The sequence below is a fragment of the Rousettus aegyptiacus genome, unplaced genomic scaffold (genome assembly GCF_014176215.1).
Source record: "Rousettus aegyptiacus isolate mRouAeg1 unplaced genomic scaffold, mRouAeg1.p scaffold_m13_p_8, whole genome shotgun sequence".
NCBI classification, from domain to species: Eukaryota; Metazoa; Chordata; class Mammalia; order Chiroptera; family Pteropodidae; genus Rousettus; species Rousettus aegyptiacus.
In genome coordinates, this window is record NW_023416311.1 from 44298057 (window position 1) to 44317375 (window position 19319).

Below are 19319 nucleotides of genomic sequence, written 5' to 3' on the forward strand. Positions count from 1 at the left end.
ATGTTGTACAACAGATTTATAGAACTTAATTCATCTTGCTTGACTAAAACTTTATGCTCATTGGTTAGTAACTCCCGAATTCACTTCTCCCTCAGCTCCTAAAAACCACAATCCCTCTCTTTGATTTTATGCATATGACTATTTTAGAGACCTCATATAAGTAAGATCATGAATATTGGTCTTTCTGTGACCTATTTTGTTTAGCATATGTCCTCAAAATTCATCTATATTGTCACATATAACACATTTTTCTTTATTTTGAAGACTGACTAGTATTTCATTATAGTTATGTACCACATTTGCTTTATCCACTCATCTCTTGAATGGACATTTAGGCTGTTTCCACACCTTAAGTTATGTGAACATAAGAGTATTAATACCTCCTCAAGATCTGGATTTCAATTCTTTTGGATATATAGGCAGAAGTGGGATTGCTGGATCATATTTCTAACTTTTGGTGGAATCTCCAAACTGTTTTCTATAGCAGCTGCACCATTTTACATTCCCACCAACAATGTATAAGGGTTCCAGTTTCTCCCCATCTTTGCCGATGTCTGTTACCTTTTCTTTTTCTTTTTTAACTTTTTTTCTCTTTTCTTTTCTTTTCTTTTCTTTTGTTTTTCTTTTTTCTTTTTTTCCTTTTATGGATAATGACCATCCTGACAGGGGTAAGATAATATCTCATTGTAGTTTCGATGTGTATTTCCCTGATTATTTGTAACATTGAGTATTTTTTTCTTCATATACCTGTTGGCTATTTGTACATCTATTCAAGTCCTTTGTTCTCCTGACCTTGATAAACATCTTTCTAAGGGTTATTTTTAATTCTCTATCAGGTAATCATACAATTCCATTTCATTAGGGCCCATTTCTGGAGATTTATCTTGTTCTTTTGTTTGGAACATCTTTGCCTAATTGTTCAGTGAAGAGGTATATTCCTAGGAATCAGTGTTTTCCTTTGATTCTTAATGGATTTTTGATTGTCTTTATGTGACCAAAATACTTATTAATTTCATTATCATGTATAAATTATCGGAAATTCTGCAAGTTTTTCAAATGTAATTAAATTTTTCTAAAATGTAGTGGTGTTCAGGCATTTAAGAAAGGTTGTTATGTAAATTAATGAGACTATCCATTAAGTGTAGCTTCTGATATCAATTCATTTGGTAAAGATTTCTATATTTAGCATGTTTTAGGCTGCAAGTCTCAATAGACCCAAATCAAAATGGCTTTTATGTTAAGAAAAATGTATGATCTCACATAAGAATTCTAGGTGAACTAACAGTATTGGATTAAAAAATCAAACTCACATAAATCAGATACCTTCCTAAAATTGAGATTTACTAATATTTTTAATGATGATGGCAAAGCACTGAGAGATGATGATGGACATAAAAGAAAGCTCCTTAGGTTCTTTGTTTTCACATTAGACATGATCATTCTGGTTCAGAATTATAGATGAAGTATTTAAGTTAGATTGGGTGGGTTATTACTTCACACAGCAGGGTAAGCATTCAAGATATTAAATATCTCTATTTTACTCTTCTGGAGTTTTAAATGTCGCATAGTTTTCTCCTGGGTGCCATACCTCATCAAATCTGCAGATTTCAGGTTTATTTATAGTAATCCTTTAGCTAGTGCTATCCTACTAAGAGCACTCTGCAGATAATTTTTTTTCCCTGTAGTAAATATCAGTAGTCTATTTCCATGAAGATCTTATTGACAAAGAGATTAAACTGAGTTGCATGTCTTTTTTTTTTTTCCAAAGCATGCCTTCCAATGAAGGGAGTGAATGGATCACAGATCATATTCTTAACTCAGACCACCTTCTAAAAGATACAGGATTCAGGGTTGATTTATTCAGTGGTTCAACAACATTATCGAGGATCCATGTTCTTTCCATCTTTCTGTACTACCTTTTTTGGGTAATAGCTGAATAGATATTGTTCTTACACTATTTTCTCTCATGGTGGCAAGATGGTCATTGTACACAAAAGAGGAAAAAAGGGAAGCTTTTACTCCTGCTTCTTTTGTTTAATAGCAGCTATTTCGATAATATAATTCACATACCATAAATTCATCATTTTAAATATAAAATTGGTGTTTTTTTAGTATAGTCACAGTCATGCAACCATTACAACTATCTAATTTTTAAACATGTCACCTCCAAAAGAAATCCCATTCTCACTGTATTTTTATTAAATTTATACCTACGTAATTAATCCTTTTTGATGCTATTTTAAGGGGAATTACTTTCATAATTTTGTTTTATAATTGTTAATTTCTGATTGCTAGTATCCAGAAATATAATAGGTTTTTCTATATTGGTATTGTATCATACAAACTTGCTGACGTTATTAGTTCTAATAGATTTTTTTGTGGATTTACTGAGTTTTTCTATATACAAAACCATGTCATTTGTAAAAAGAGATAGCTGCACTTCTTTCCAATTTGGATGCTTTTTATTTCTTTCATAATTGTCTTTACTAGAACCTTTAGTACAAAGGTGAATGGAAGTGGTGAAAGCAGACATCCTTATCTTTTTCCTGATCTTAGGAGAAAGTATTTACTTTTCCATCATTAAGTAAGAAGATAGTTGTGGATTTTTCACTGATGGCTTTTATCCATTTGAGGAAATTTCCCTCTATTACTAGTTTCCGGAGCGTTTTCTCAAGAAAGGGTGTTGGCTTTTGTCAAATACTTTTCTGTACTCATTGACATGGTCAAGCAATTTTTGCATAAATTACTGCATACCTCCCAAGCTCATGTAATCACTACTTTGCTTCTAGATTCCTGCAAAAGGCTAAAAATCACCCTGTTTCCCTTATATTCCATTTTATACCAAGAAGCCCAAAAGATTTTTAAAAACATAGTGTGGGCCAGACCCCATCCTTATTTAAATGCTCTGTTAGCTTCTCATTACACCAAGAATAAAATCTCAATTCTTTCCCATGGTCTTGGCCATAATCAATGTGCCTCTGCAAAGAGCATGCCTACCTGACATCATCCTGTCCTATAAACCCCCAGGTACTCGGTCTATTCTGTCCTTTCTTCTTCTGCTTCTCTAAGCTATCAAGATATCCTAGGTCAGGCCAAAAATAAAAAAGGTATTATTTTGGGTCCAAAGATTTTCATTTCCCATCCTCTATGCTGGGAACACTTTTCCTCATTTTCTTCGATGGTTAACCTTTTTTCATTGATCAAATATTAGCTTAAATATCATGTCCTCATGGAGGTCTTTTTCTCAAACTATCTATAGTCATTTTCTTCTAGTCGTTGTTTGTCACATTAAGATCTTGTATTATTTTTGTAACACTCATTATGAACTGACATTGTTCTGTTTACTTTTTCAATTATCCATCTTTCTCCACTAGCATTAAGTGTCCTGAGATCAGTTACATTGTCTTTCTCTTCGGCACACAGAACAGTGGTTGTCACATAGTGTTGGCGCAGTAAATATTTGTTAAATGCCTGGCTTGCCAACTGGTTCTCGTCTGCTGGTTTCTTGGCAGTGATCTAGTTCTATCCACTATGCATAGCATTTCATAAAGATAATTTTTTAATTTACATCTGATATTCGAGTTACCTTTCAGTGATACATTTGATTCTGTGATGTTAAAATAGACTTGTCAAAATTGTAAAGGCTGTACTCATTTATATTCATTCATATAAGTAAAAATATTCATACTGAATATGTAAAATCTAAATATCTAGACTGACAATTAAAGGCTTCCAAGGACTTCAAACACTAAAATAAAGCTACAAAAAAAGGATCACAATATTGGTTTTTAAAAGCCACAATTTCTTAATAAATGTTCAAGATTTATTATTAAGAATTTTATTTTCATTCAGCTTTTTATACCATAGTATACTGCTTGCTAGCTGCAAAGAGACACATTTTATCTCAGTATATTTAAAGTGACATCTTTGATAGCTGCCACAGGGTCACTCAAAGCAGAACAGAAGAGTGCCTTATGCTACAGCTTGGTCCCTGGATGAGTAGTTTCATAGCAGGCATGCTTCGCAGCAAATGTCGAGACGTGCATACTAGAATGCATTCTACCTTTTATGACAGTTGTAACACAACCCATCTGTCTTTATAGGGATTTTTTTTTCTTCATTAACTGTCAGTCAACTGAATGCAATATATTCTTCCTACAAATATTATTCACAAGCAATAGTTTACTGTAGTTTAAATCAACAAGTGAACAGCTTACTTTTAAAATCAATGACATTTTAAAAAGTTTTCAAATTTTGCGGTTCTCAGAACATATTTTATGAGTTCGTCACTGGCCTTGTGGAGTCTAAAAGCAAACTACATTCAGTTCAATGATTCAACTATTGTAGGTTTATGAAATATTGTTCCTCAATAAACAATGATTTAAAATACATGAAAGAAGGTTGTTTGGCTGTACTTTTATCAATCATTATTTTTAATGTAAAGAATTTGAGAATTTATAAATAAATTTATAAATTTGTTAAAATCCACAGTATGTTTTTACTTATGTTGTTCAAAAATGCTTTTTTATTTATGAGGTTCACAATTCCTCAGTTATTACTTTAAACACTTGTGTTTATTTATACTGAGTTCGAGCCTTATTTTTTGCTACTGACTCACAAATCCATAATTTCATTTCTGATATTTTACTTGAATTTTAGCTATATTTTTACAATAAGCTACAGGATATTGAAATTAGATTCCTCTCACACTCTACCATGCCACACTTTCCAAATATTTGTCTTCTTTCTCCCCAAACAAGCTCTTCCTCGTAATTACATCTGTGCAAGTGATTTCATTATTGTTTCAGTTTCCTAAGCTTAAAAATGTATTTTTCCCTTCCACTTCATTCCTTCCTCCTACTCTATAGCTAAGAAGTCTTATTAGATCTTCTCCACAGTGTCTTAGGTTTGTCCTTTACTCTCTAATCTCCTGCTGTTCATCACAATAAAGACCTAGATTACCTCATAAAACTCCCATATTAGTTTCCCAGTTTATTGCTTGAATAGACATAACATTTCATTGAACAGATATGATTATTCTTTTGTTCAGACATCTACCATTTAATCTGACCCCATTTTTCTTGTTATTTTTACCTTATCCATTTCTTTTTTTCTAAAAAGATGCATAAATCTGTTAAACTTTTGAAGACACTTAACAATTTATTGAAGTCTAAAAAATAAATTTTACTATTAACTCTAGAAACCAAAAATTCCCAGGAAGCCAAAGGATTTAGAAAGAATTCCTTACAAAATATGCTAAGATTACATTCTTTGTTAGACTGGTACTTGGAGCACTTTTGGTATCATTTTACTCCTGGCCCGTTGCCTTGATAAATTAGCAGTATCACATGAAATTATGGCTAGATGAGAGATTCATATTCATATTTATCTAAATGTAGCAAATAGCATGTTTCCCATTTAATGCAGTGGAGTTTTGTTTTGTTTTGTTTGTTTGTTTACAATTTTTTTGAACGATAAGCCTATAAAGTCCCATTTTCCCACTCAGAGAAGAGCCACTTGCACCTTTGTCCTAACTCCTGTGAATACTTGTCAAGAGCTAAAACACTGGCTGAATCATAGCACGAGACTCCCTTTATGAATGCAGGTGAAAGTGTCTTAGAAGATATTTTACTCTGTTTTGTTCTTTCACATCTCAAATTCACTTGGCTCGTCAAAGTTAGACAGGTAAAAATGGATTCAAAGTTTTGGAACTCATAAGAATTTTGTCCACAAATAGGTTAAGAACATTATCCATTTCTAATATGAACTCTCCACCTCAGCTCAATTTGAGATGCTCGTTATCATCCTCTATCTTCTCTTTTCTTATAGCTGTCTCTCTGTTGGGCTTCAGTGGGCCTGTTACTAGAGCCTGAGTGGGCATGGTTCCTGCCAGGTCCCTGAGCACATGGGACCACCTCCAGGACCATGGCTGAGCAGGACTACAGCCCGTACATGGGACCGCTTCTGGGTCTGCAGATCTCCAGCCTATTACCAGGGGTACAAATAGATTTGGTTTCTACCAGGTCCCTGGGCATACTTCTGCCAGGTCCATGGGTGGGTTCCTAGGTGGACAGAACTGCCTCTGGACCATGGTAGAATGAAACTAGAATCCTGTCACAGAGCTACTTCGGGTCCACAGTCAGTGGGCTTGTTACTAAGAGCACCAATAGGCATGGGGTTCTCCCAGGTCCTGTGGCAGATGGGGCTGGTGGCAGGACTGGGAACAAGCAGGGCTGGAGTTTGCAGGAATACAGGGGTGCTTCCACAGCTAGGCCATGACTAGCTACAGGCCTGACATCTGTGGATAGGCCTGCCTCATCAAATTGGCCCTCCTCAGTCTTGGGTTCCACTGGGATTTCCCAACCTTCAACCTGGATCGCAAGCTTCCCCAAAAGGCACTTTTTTTTTTCATGGGTGGCTGCCAACTTGTGTTTCTGTAATGGGATGAAGATAGAGGACTTCCTATTCCACTTTCTTGCTGACATCACTCCCTATATATATTTATAAATATTGCAGTAAACCAGTTTTAACTAGTAAGGTTTTATGAAAAAAATTCTATTTTCAAAAGACTTGGCTGCTTAACTATAGCCTCAAAATTGCAGTTTATACTTTCTCTTTTAAAGTGTCAATAATTGAATGGAAGAAGGTGTCCCAAGTTTGGAAGCTGGACATATGTCTTCCTCCTCCCATTTCTAAAATGTGTACACGCTTTCTCCTCTCCTTCCTCTTTCTACCTTCTAGTCTATTCTTTTCCTGTTAATGGAATAGAAAGTGAGGATTGGAAGGAAAAGTACTTGGAGAGGCTTGCTACATAGGATAAGATGAAACAAGACTTCATCCTGGCCCCATCACTCATCAACTATATGATGTTAGAAACTTTATAACTAAGTTGAAGCTCATATGTTTCCTTCTATTATTCTAAGTATAATATGGTCTACATGGCAGGGTTGTAATGAGGATTAGAACAAGGACACATAGTAGGTACTCCCAAGTATTCTAGTTATAACAATAGTGATTATTATTATTAGCTTGGATTATAAAAATCTAGATTGAATTAGGAAAAGTTGAGGATTACGACTTTTCAGATTGTGTTTATCTTTATTCTCGAAGGACATTGACAAGTTCCAATGTCACATGGGTTATCACCAGGATTTGGGGTAAAGTACAATATAGAATTCATTTGGCTTTAAAACTTTTTCATTTCCTCTTGTTTAACTTTTTAAAATTTATTGGGGTGACACTGGTTAATAAAATTGCATAGGTTTCAAGTGTACAATTCAATAATACATCTGTATATTGCATTGTGTGTTCAACATCCAAAGTCAAATCTCCTTCCATCGCCATATATTTGACCCCCTTTACCCTTACCTACACCCTTTCTTTTCTCTCTGTAACCATCAAACTGTTGTCTGTGTCTATGAGTTTTTTGTTCGTTTGTCTCGTTTGTTTGTTGCTTTCAGTTTTATATCCCACATATGAGTGAAACCATTCTCTACTTTTTTCGTCTGACTTATTCTGCTTAGCACGATAATCTCTAGATCTATTCATGTCATAAATGGCAGTATTTCATCTTACCTTATGGCTGAGTAGTATTCCATTGTATATATGTATCACATCTTTATCCAATGATCTATCAAAGGGCATTTTGGTTCTTTCCATGTCTTGGCTACCATAATTAATGCTGCAATGAACATTGGGGTGCATATATCTTTATGGGTGTTTTCAAATTTAGGGGGTAGATACCTAGAAGAGGGGTTGCTGGGTTATATGGTAACTCTATTCTAAAGTTTTTGAGGAACTTCCATATTGTTTTCCATAGTGAATGCAAATCAAAACCACATGACATACTACCTTACACCTGTAAGAATGGCTATTATCAACAAGACAAGTAATAACAAGTGCTGGAGAGATTGTAGGGGAAAAGAAACCCTCCTTCACTGCTGGTGGGAATGTAAATTGGTCCATCTCCCTTTCTGAACCTCTCTTCCTCTTATTCTCTTACCTGCTTTACACATAATCAGTACTCTCATGTTGCTCTTTGGCTAACTTAAAGTTCATATCCCCTTTGAGAACTATATCATTTCATTTTCCAAATTTATTTATCCTCTCAATACCTAAATTAGAATTCTCTTTTTCTGACTAGTACTGCATAGTAATATACCATCTAGGTAAGAAATAATTAAGATAAAGAATAAAGAGAAATTTCTTCCTCTTTTCTGTGAGGGAACTGAATATTTTAAAAGTGGAACTGGATAATTTATATAAATTGCTAATTGACATATAAGTTTTAGAAGTATCATAGACTACTTTTTCTCTCTTCTGGATTCCTTACTCCCCTTCTCCTATTTCAATTGATTTATGTCTATATTATTTTTTTAAATAAAAGATTTCCAGCCTATAATGACATTGGAAAATTTCGTATGTTTTCTCACATTGTTTTCAAATATTTATTCTTGGTCAAATGCTATGTTTCATAGAGCTGGATCATTTTTATAATAGCCAGTGATTTTTCTCCTGTTTCCCTGGTTTACTATAAAAATCTACCATGGTAATCTAAATCTTCATATTGCCTTGAACAAATTCCTCATTACTTGAATTCTAAAGATTTGTTTTTTAGCACATAGTTCAAAGTTTACCTGTTTAACTTTTAAATTATGAGGTATGATACTAGTTAAGTGTAGTTCATCTTTTCATATGATTAGAAATTTTAAAATAATCTGTGATCTTTTAAAATTAAAGGAGTAAAAGCAGTGAAGAGTAAAAAAAAAATCAAAGCTCAGAATTGTAGACTTTAAAATATTAGTAAAATCGAGTTTCTTCTTTTTCACAAAACCATATGGTAGTAGGACAAATAAAATGATATCTTCTCAAAGAATATTTCTTTTAAAACAGGTGATCAAGTGGTATGGATTGGATACTATGGCTTAGTGTATAACCTGGTGAAAATGTCATGGGAACTTCGGGGTGATGAGGAACAAGATGGACTGGGAAACCTTATATGGCAAACGTTACGGAAAACAAAGGATCATGAGAAAGATAGTCGGATCCATAATGCCATAAATATAGCTCAGGTAAGACAAAACACCGGGCAATAAATTTGTACTTCTATCACCAGGAAGCGTTAGTCCATTTTAAGGAGAAAGGAATGTCCACGTTCAGTGAGTATTAGTGACCCACTGATACTTGAGAACACGATTTTTAAAATTTAATGCTGACCTATTTTTAGTTATGGATAAGAGGGTGGGCAGTCTTCGGATTAAACAGCTTGAAAAGAGGAGTTGATTTTTGGGAAGAGTAATTGTTCTGCTTTGGGCTTGTGCCTTTGAGAAGCAGTTATAAGTATGCTGACCATGCATTGCAATTTGCAAAGGTTAGCCTGGGTCTGTGTCTAATTTTTCAGCTTCCTCATTAGAAGCGAATTAATTCACTCTCAAAAGAGTTTCCATTTGGATAATAAATTATTTAGTTTTCTTATTTATATTTGTGTTTTTCTTTTCAGCATTAGACAATATAAATTGCGAATCTAGACTTGCTAACACTAAAATTTTTTCTTTAAAGTTAAAAAAACAAGTTCTTGGTCTAGTTCTATTTGAATGATTATATACATATATGTTTCTTCACATTAAAAGAAAATCATTATGAAATTAGCTATCATTTTTTCATAAAATACAAATGTGATTTTCTGGTAATGCATTTTCTGTATGGCATCTTATATTTCAAAACTCCACCAAACATTTTTTTCTTCTCTATATCTTATTTTGAGCCAGGGTAATTTGTTTGTTATCCTAAAATAAACCTTTTTTATCCCGTCAACAAATTTTCTGGTTCTTTCTAGCTTTCACAGATACAATTTTCCTAATAATCTTGATGTCCTGTTTTTCATTAATAATTTTGAGATGTGAATTAATGTTAAAAAAAGAAGAGCAAGTGATGAATACATTCTGCCTTGTTGATTGCCAAAGCATATGGGTGGGTCATTATTGAAAACACAAAGAATCTATCTCTAGACTAGAGATCTCCAACCCCACCAGCCACAGACCAGTACCAGTCAATGGCCTGTTAGGAACGGGGCAGAGCAGCAGGAGGTGAACAAAGTGAGCAAAGCTTCATCTGTACTTGCAGCCACTCCCTTTCACCACCTCAGCTCCACCTCAGATCACCAGGCGTTAGATTCTCATAGGAGCACCAGCCCCTGGTGCTGAAAAGGTTGGGGACTACTGCTCTAGATTCTTAGTAGAAAATGAAATTATAAACTCTGCTTTTTAAACTTAAGTCTGATTGGGACTATGGAGGACAATCTAAAAACATTCAGTCCATTCTTTTCTCTAGATTCCTAATATTTTTTTTCATGGAAAAAGATAATCAGAGAATCGCCTACTTGAACTATATTATTTTGGATTCCATGGACTTTCTTTTAGCAACTGCTTTGGTGTTGTCCTTGGCTTTAGATTAAGGTGCACAGAAAGAAAAAGAGAAAGGCAATTATTATATCTATTACAGTCATGACCACTATATCACCTAGTGTTGCCTTTATTAGAATTTAGGAACAAATCCTCCTCAGTTTCATGTACTCTCTGAACTTTATTACTGATTTTGTATAAGTGGTTTGCTAGAGCTTAAAAAATGGGAGTGAAATTTTTGGTTAGTTTCTAATAGAAATTGAAAAATTTATGTATTCACTTCACCTAGTTCCATTCTTCTCCTCCTCCCCCCTCCTCCTCCCTCCTCTCCCCTTCTTTCTGTTTCTGTGACACTCTCAATTATTTATATTATTCTCTGGGTTTGTATCTATTTTTATACGCCACTTCACATCTCAAATGGATTATACTGTAAGTAAATAAGCCAACTCAAATTTGTCATTTCTGTAATTAGAATTCTATTTATATACCTGTTTTCAGGGCTAATCATTCGGTATAAGGTTATCTTCTTTCTTCAAAATTTTAATAAATATCTATAGATAATTACATTTGAAATTCATAAGTCAGTTAATCAGACATAGTAAATATTTTTTAGATGCTAGATCCAAGTAAAGACCTTATTACTTAAGCAGTCAGCACTGAGAATAAAGGAATAAGCAAAAGCATAACTAGTAGATGTGCTGATCAGTTTTCATTGCTTAGTGAGGAACTTTTAAAGGATGCTTTCATTCATTTTAAATAGTAAATGTGTGGGGAAGGCAAGTTTCTTTCAGAGAAAATCTAAATTAGAAATTTCTAAAAGTAGCAGTTTTATTAGTTTAGACATAGTACATATTTATTATAAGAAATAAGTTTAATTTGTATTAGATGGATTAAAAGATACAATTCACTCTAGACCTATTTATATAAAACTTAGTTGTGATAGAGGCATTTGAATTATTAAATAATAAAATATATGATTTATGGATATAAATAATAAAATATCTAGCTGAAATATTACTTAATTTAGTTTGAACTCCCTTACTTAATACTAAGATGCTACAAGTATCTAAAGCAAGAAATTATGTAAGAGCTTTCACCAAAATCAGTAAAATATATGTATATGTTAAATACTAAGTCTATTTTGCCGTACTGAATTCTATGGAAGAAACAAGGAAGTCCAAAAAAATGAATTTTACACAATAAATTTTACTATCTCATCTGGAAGACACATTCTCCAGAAATAGATAAGGAACAATACAAATGGAATATTATATGCGTGTCTAGTCCCATCAAAGTTTATGGCACACTATGGGAGTTCAGATAAATGTTTGGTCTCTAACTACTTTTTATATTAATGAGAGATGAATTATTGTCACCTTTAAGTAGTATTTGAGCTAGAAACTTAAATAATAAGTTACATGAAATGATTCAAGGAACAGAGCCTAAGAGGGCATCTTTTAAATAAGGAAATGTCATGAGCCAAGTAGAGATAAGAACAGTATAAGAGAAACCCATCAGTTAACTTGCCTAGTTTGAGGAAAAGGTTTGGATAGTGGCTATACCAATTACCAGAGGGAAAGGGGGAGGGGGAAGTAGATAAGGGTAAAGGAGATCAAATATATGGTGATGGAAGGATATTTGACTTTGGGTGGTGAATGCACAATGTAATATACATATGACGTATTATTGAATTGTACACTTGAAACCTATATATTTTTATTAACCAACAACACCCCAACACGGTTAATTAAAAAATATTAAAAAGAAAGGAAAAAGTTTGGATTGGCCAGCATAGGCATTAAATTTGAAAGGTATGTTTCACTTACCAAGCTAAGGTTTTAGAGATTTAGGGATGATGTAATAAAAATAGAGAGGCTAAGTAAAGGGATTCATTTTGGGAGAAAATAATGAATTCTTTTTGAATTTTAATGGTTTGTTAATTTATGTTGGATAAAACTCATACATCCAATTTCCTATATATATTTTTAAATAATGAATTATTGCTTTGGAACTTGTGGTAGATTGTTAGAGTAATTAATTGTGCCCAAATTACTCAAAACTCCCTATATCCACATCCTTTCATCTTTCTCTCTGCACTCACATTCTAGGCTTGCCCATGTGACTTGATTTGGATTATAAGACAATATCAGTGTAATACAAATGGAGATTTGAACAATGCTTAAACATTGGTCCTTGTTCTCTCTTGTTCTCTTGGGATCCTGGAACTGCTATGTGAATAAGCCTGTTACTCAGTTGGAAAGTGGGGGACAACGTGGCACAGGGACAAGCCATCTTAGCTGATCCACTGCCCCTTCCAAGACTAGCCAGTCCCCAACTGACCTAACAGCTGGTCACAGACATATGAATGAGACCTGAAGACCCATTCTGCTGTGCCAGATCAAATTTCTGACCTGTAGAACTATGGACTAAATAAATAGTTGTTAAGCTTCTAAGTTTTGGGGTGATATTTTTACAAAGTAAGAGTTTTCTGATTGAGAGCTACATAAGTGAGATTTTAATCTGCTACATTATCTAATAGAAATGTTTATTTCTTTCATGTTTATCATTTTTAAAAGGCATTAATATAATAGCTAAGATTTGTGGGGCATTTTTACTGTGCCATGTACTAAGCACTTTACATGCATTAATTATTTAATCCTCATGAAAACCACATTATATGTGAGTTATTATGGTCTTGATTTTACAGATGAGAAAATTGAAACTTTAAATAAGAATAGTTAAACTTTTTGAAAGGCGAAGTAACTTGCCCATGGAAAGTTCCTGTGGTAAATTACATTGTTTGACTTTCCTATGTTGAATAATCTTGTATTCTTGGAATTAAAACATTGATGATGATATAATAAACTTTTAAATGATGCTATATTTCCTTTGATATTATTTTGCTTAAGATTTTGCATTCACGTTGCAATAGTCCCATAATTTTTATTTCTCATAATATTTTCTTATAATGTAAGGTTTTGTATCAAAGTTATATTGAACTAATGGAATGAATTGGAAAGTGATTATCTCTTTTTTCTCTTCTCTGGAAGAATTTTATAGTGTTGTCATGATCTCTTCCTTAATAATTTTGTAGAATCATATGATTTTGCTCATATGTAGGTTATAAAACTGAGAGCAACAAATGAACAAGACAGACAGACTCATGACATGGACAACAGTCTGTCTAGTGGTTATCAGAGGGAAGGAGAGAAAGTGGGAGATAAATAAGGGTAAAGGATGTCAAATATTTGGTGATGGAAGGAGATTTAACATTGGGTGGTAAACACACAATGTAATATACATATGAAGTATTATTGAATTGTACACTTTAAACCTATATAGTTTTATTAACCAATTTCACTCCAATAAATTTAATTAAATTTTTTTTTTTTTGAGAACTCACAAGTGACCCCACTCAGTCATGAATACTTGTAGAAAGATTTTTAATTGCGGAATAACTTTTCACAGTTACATACCTTTCTAGATTTTACTTTTTCTTGCACCAGTTTTGGTATTTTTATTCTAGAAATTTGTTCATTTCATCTGCATTTTCAAAAGTTATTTTATAAAGTTGCTCACAATATCAATGAATTTAATGTCTTTAGAATCTGTCACGATGTTTTCTCCTTTATTCTTGGCTCTTCTCATTTTTGCTTTTGTTCTCTTTTTAATAACATGTCAAGGGTTTATGAACTTTGTTGTCTTTTAAAAAAACAACTTTTGATTCTCCTAATACTGACACTCTGTATTGTTTTCTTCATTTCCTTAGTATCTGATACTGGTTTTATATTTTCTTCTGCTAATTTCTTTTCATTTAATATGTTGTCTTTTTAAGAATTGTTGAACTATATTACTTGTCACATATTTTCTAATATGTGTTTTTAACACTTAATTTTTCTCTATATGTAATTTTTGGTGTGTCATAAAAGCGGTGCTAAGTAAATATTTTAATAATTTTTCAGTTCAAAGGAATTTCTAATTTCTATTATTGTGTCTATTTTGAACCATGGGTTATTGAAGTTTAGGGCTTAATGTCCACATATATGGAAATTTTGTTATGCTTTGATTTCTAGTTCAATTTTGCTGTGCTCAGTGACAATACTCTCATCCTTATAAAACATTCTTCTTTATTAAAAGTGTACCTTTTCTATTATGAATAGAACCACAGTAGCATTCTTTCGTTTGGGTTCTTTTGAATAGATTCTTTTGATTACATGTTATATGTATTTACATTTTATTTCAAGCTCTCTGAATCCTTATATGTATATCTCTTGGGAGAAGCAGTATATTTTTAACCTGAAAATTATTGTCTTTACATTTGAACCCTTATTCTATTTTTACTTAATATCATTGCAATATATTTGTGTTTATTTCTACATCTTATTGCTTACTGTTCTATTTGCATCTCCTGTTCCTGGTTTTCTCTTTTATAAATTTCATTTTGTGCCTCTTTGGGGAAGTTTTTTTATTATTATTATTATACCCTTCCATCTTACCCTATTCGTTTAGTGATGGCACATTCTTTTACTTGTTACCCCAGATGTTACAAAATGAATCTTTGGATTATTGACATTAATATAAAGATTTTATATTTTCCTGGACCATAAAATAGTCTTATAATATTTTTAACTCTATTCATCTCTTTACATGCACAATCTTCCTATTGAGCATTTTGATTGTATGTGTATGTATCTGGATGTGTTTTGTGTATTTGTGTGTTTAGATATAAACATACTAATATTGTTTTATACACTCAATATTCTTTAGATTTACCCGCATATGTACATGTTTCTTTCTTTACTTCTTGAATCTCTGACCTTCTATATGGAATTGCTCATTCTTCTGCTCAAAGAAAACCCTTTTGTACTTTTTAAAATTTTCTTTAAAATTTTTTTTATTAAATGTATTAGGATGACATTGGTCAATAAAATTGCATTAGTTTCAAGTGTACAATTCAATAATATGTCATATGCATATTGCATTGTGTGTTTACCACCCAAAGTCAAATCTCCATCCATCACCTTATATTTGACCCCCTTAACCCTCATTTCCTTCTTCCTCTCCCCACTTTTCCTCTGGTAAACCCTAAACTGTTGTCTGTGTCTATGAGTTTTTGTTTGTCTTGTTTATTTGTTGTTCTCAGTTTTATATTCCACATGAGTGAAATCATATGATTCTCAATTTCTTCTGACTGGCTTATTTTGCTTAGCATGATAATCTCAAGATCCATCTATGTTGTTGTAAATGGCAGTATTTCATCTTTTCCTATGACTGAGTATATTCCATTGTATATATCTATGCATTGGTGGTATAGTGATGAGCATAGCTGTCTTCCCTTTCATATTCTTTTTAGGTATATGTGCTGGTGGCTAGTTCTGTCAGTTTTCACTTACTTGAAAAGGTTTTTATTCAATTTGATTTCTAAAGATAGTTTTATTAACTAAGAATTCTGTGTTGGTATAGATAAGACATAAACTTAAATGTGTAATCAATTGTTTTGTTTATTCTTCTAGCCAGTGTTTCTCCTTCTATCGTTTTTATGACTTTCACTATATATATATATTTTTCAGTTTATTATGTTGGTATATTTTTAATGTTGAATTGTAAAATAACACCATAAAGAATAAATTAGGTTTCAGTAGTAATACTGTCTAAATTAACTCCTTATATTCTCCAAACCGAATTATTCAAAAGACCAAAGTAATTGACATCTGTGCAGTCCTCTGTTTTTCTCTTTGTCATCCCTATGCTTATAATTCTGTTCTGCTATTTTTATGTGATCTTCTAGTTTTCCTAAATTCCACAACTGAAACTCTTTCCCCTTTATGCTAAATTTCCTTCAAGAAAATAATATTCATATTTATTTCAGATTTTAAATGCTACCTTCTTAAGGGATTTAGTAATGGTACTGTAGGAAAAGTTAAACAATGAAATATCCCATTTATGAATAAAATAAAACAAAATAGTTTCAAAAGAATGATTACATTTGGTCTATAGGTTTAGTGTGTTTGAACAAATATTCTGATTTACAAAAATTGTATTTTCTTCTCTGGAAAAGTCTGAATACTTTCTAGACTAGTTATTTTTATGCGTTTGTTTAATTTTACAGTAAAATATGAACATGATAAACTCAAGATTTCCTTTTCTTTTTTTGAATTTTATTTTGACACTCTAATGGCAACACTTATTTACAGTAATAGGTTAGTTATTTTTTCCTAAACATCCTTAATTTTTCTTACTCACTAATTCCCAAATTCCATTGAACCAACATATTATTGACCTGTGATACCTCTTTGGGCAAGTCCTAGCGTTTGAAATACCTAGAAGCTTTCTTTTATAGTGATAAAAACTCTATCAGTCTTTAGGTGCTGGCTCACTGCTCAACATGAATAGAAAACATCTGGGGGGAAAAAAATCTATACAGTGAAGGATTGTGCCTCAGATACTTTGATCTAAAATAAAGTGTGTATTCTACTCTGATTTCGGTAATGCAAGTATCTGTTTATAGCTAAGCCTTTATTTTTTCATTCCATTCCTAACACCTTTGACCCAGAACCTTTTCTTATGTAAGGTAATCTTCATATTACCTACACAGAGTAAAACATAACCTTAATTGTAAACTAATGTAAAATGGGAAAGATTTATTTTATAAGGATCGAATATGCTTGAATTTTTATAAAATTAAATAGAAATTTTATCTTTTTATACTTTAAAGTTATTTAATTTAATGAATAAAAGATTGTATTTAATACCTCAATTTATCTACATTACCAGTAAATCCATTACTAACTACATTATGTACTCTTGTATTCTGTATGTTTTTTTAAATTCGTTATAACATTACATCATCTACAATTCTTGTTTTATTTGTTCATAACATTTGATGCTTAATGGAGGCCAGAGGAGAGGTGAGATATTTAATAGCATATTTGAAATGAAAAACAATTCTAAATAAATTTCTAAACATGAACCCTTCAACTGACAAAATCAATATAAACCCAACTGTTGCCTAAGTATTTGGGAAAGAAATCAAAAAGTGTCATATACTCACAGTGGCATAATAAACAAATGTTAATTGATGTGCTTTGTTTGAAATACTTCCAGGGAGACTTGCAATGAGCAAGGCTCTTCTGTATAGGCAATTCAGCAGCATATGTTGGCACATCTAGGAAAAAGTCATCATGTATAAATGCTTTATGCCATCTGGTATATGACCTAAAATATCAAAAAGAAATATGTACAGCTAAAATGAGTATGTGACTTTATTTGGAGTACCTTTGACTCATCAGGTAAAGCACTCTGCATTTAACATTTCATGGTGAGATCTTCAAAATAGGGTTTGTTTTTATTCTTAATGATATTTCCATACCCCTAATGTACTCTATAAAGCATGAAAAAGAACAAACAACATTGTTAGTCTCTATTCTCTCAGTACCTATTTCTCTCCTCCTCCACATATGCCTCCTCTTTTAACATAAAATGGAAATTGAGTGTGGAAAGGCAGATGTATTTTTGGAAGAATATAGTTTTTTTTAGATACTTATCAACAGAATTCTAATGTAACAGATACATTGTTTTAAGAGAACAAAAATATTTGTAGAGCTTTTACAATGCATCAATGCACCAGGCACTGTGCATATATTAACTCATCTAAACTCTATAGCTCTCCTACCACCATCATCACCAATACAGATAGGGGATCTGAGTCTAAACAGGATTATAATAAGTGACTGGTGGTGGATGCACCCAAGGGTGAGCTTTACCCAAGGGCTCTGATATTTTTATTACCCCGTGCTCTCTCCAATATTAAATATAAACAAAGAACTAATATTTATTGAAAAATTATTTGCATGCCAGACACTCTGCTAGAAAATATGTTCAATTTTTGTGTTAACCTTTACAATGACCCTGAAAAAAGAGAGTTTTATTATTATCTCATTTTAGGAATAAGGAAACATGCTCAGGGAGGTTAGGTAACTTCTGCAAGATCTCATGGGATATTCCCACTAGTCCTTTTCTTAATCTACTGCATCAATCCTTCTCACATGTTAATGTGTATATAGGAGTAGAGCCTGAGATTCTGCATCTATAACATGCTCCCGAGAGGAAATGACAATAGTGAAGGTCTAAGGACCCCAATTTTAGCAGCAGGGAGTTACTCATGCCTCCCTCCTTGGTGAGATTTTATAACTCCTGTAGGAAATAGTCTTCTAAAGACTACCAGTGAGTCACTTACGTTTAAATTTTGAAGTTTAAAGAAAAATACATATCTATTTTTTTTTCCACGAACAAGTTAAATATTCTCTGCTCTAAGATTTCTTAAGTACAGGTGGAGACAAAAAAGAGACACAAGAGACAGAGATAGAATTTGCTGCACACTGTGCTGCAGCAGCTGAACATCTTATTTCTTTCTCTTTCAAGCTCATGTCAAGGGTAGTGTGAGTCAGCTTGAATCATGGTGTGTTTGCTACATTTTCCTAATTATTGATGGAAAAGTCAGAACTCTGGAGAAGCTCTTCTTTCCTTTTGTATTGCTACTACACCATAATTCCTTGGGAGAATTTCCCTTTGTGCTGACTTAACTACCTTCCTGCCAACCATCTTTAAGCCCAATACAAGGACATGCCCCTGCGTGTGGTTAGAATATACGTGTGTGAGAGAAATATTCTTCAAGAATGCCACTTTTTCTTTTAATACTAAATCAGTAAAATTAACATAGATATTCAAAAATTGCCATGTGTTTCTTAATAAAAACATCAAGTTTCAACAATGCAATAAGGAAAATCTTGAATTTTAAAGCCTATATGGGCATTGCTAAAAAATAAGGACCAATGATGAAATTGTAAATGTATAAATGTTTAAAGGTGGAGTTTGAGATAATGTTTATCAGCAGGCTAAAGAGTAGTAAATTCATGATTT

General features: G+C 32.6%; 1 protein-coding gene and 1 long non-coding RNA gene across 14 annotated transcripts in view; one reads left to right on the forward strand and one right to left on the reverse strand.

Moving 5' to 3' along the window:
- The window catches only part of TMEM232 (transmembrane protein 232), a 152629-nt gene that overhangs the window by 55587 nt on the left and 77723 nt on the right, over window positions 1-19319 (forward strand). For all 7 annotated transcript variants that reach the window (XM_036225273.1, XM_036225275.1, XM_036225274.1 and 4 more), the window contains one exon: window positions 8893-9071. In XM_036225273.1, the coding sequence (XP_036081166.1) occupies window positions 8893-9071 (179 nt within the window). The remainder of the gene's footprint in view (window positions 1-8892; window positions 9072-19319) is intronic.
- LOC107506542 overlaps window positions 1-19319 on the reverse strand; it is a 310970-nt gene that overhangs the window by 17131 nt on the left and 274520 nt on the right. For 5 of the 7 annotated variants that reach the window (XR_004952354.1, XR_001595954.2, XR_001595953.2 and 2 more), the window contains one exon: window positions 17452-17615. This is a non-coding gene — a long non-coding RNA (uncharacterized LOC107506542). Of the gene's footprint in view, window positions 1-15598; window positions 17616-19319 lie in introns of those variants that run through there. The other 2 variants (XR_001595951.2, XR_004952353.1) reach the window with 2 other exon arrangements.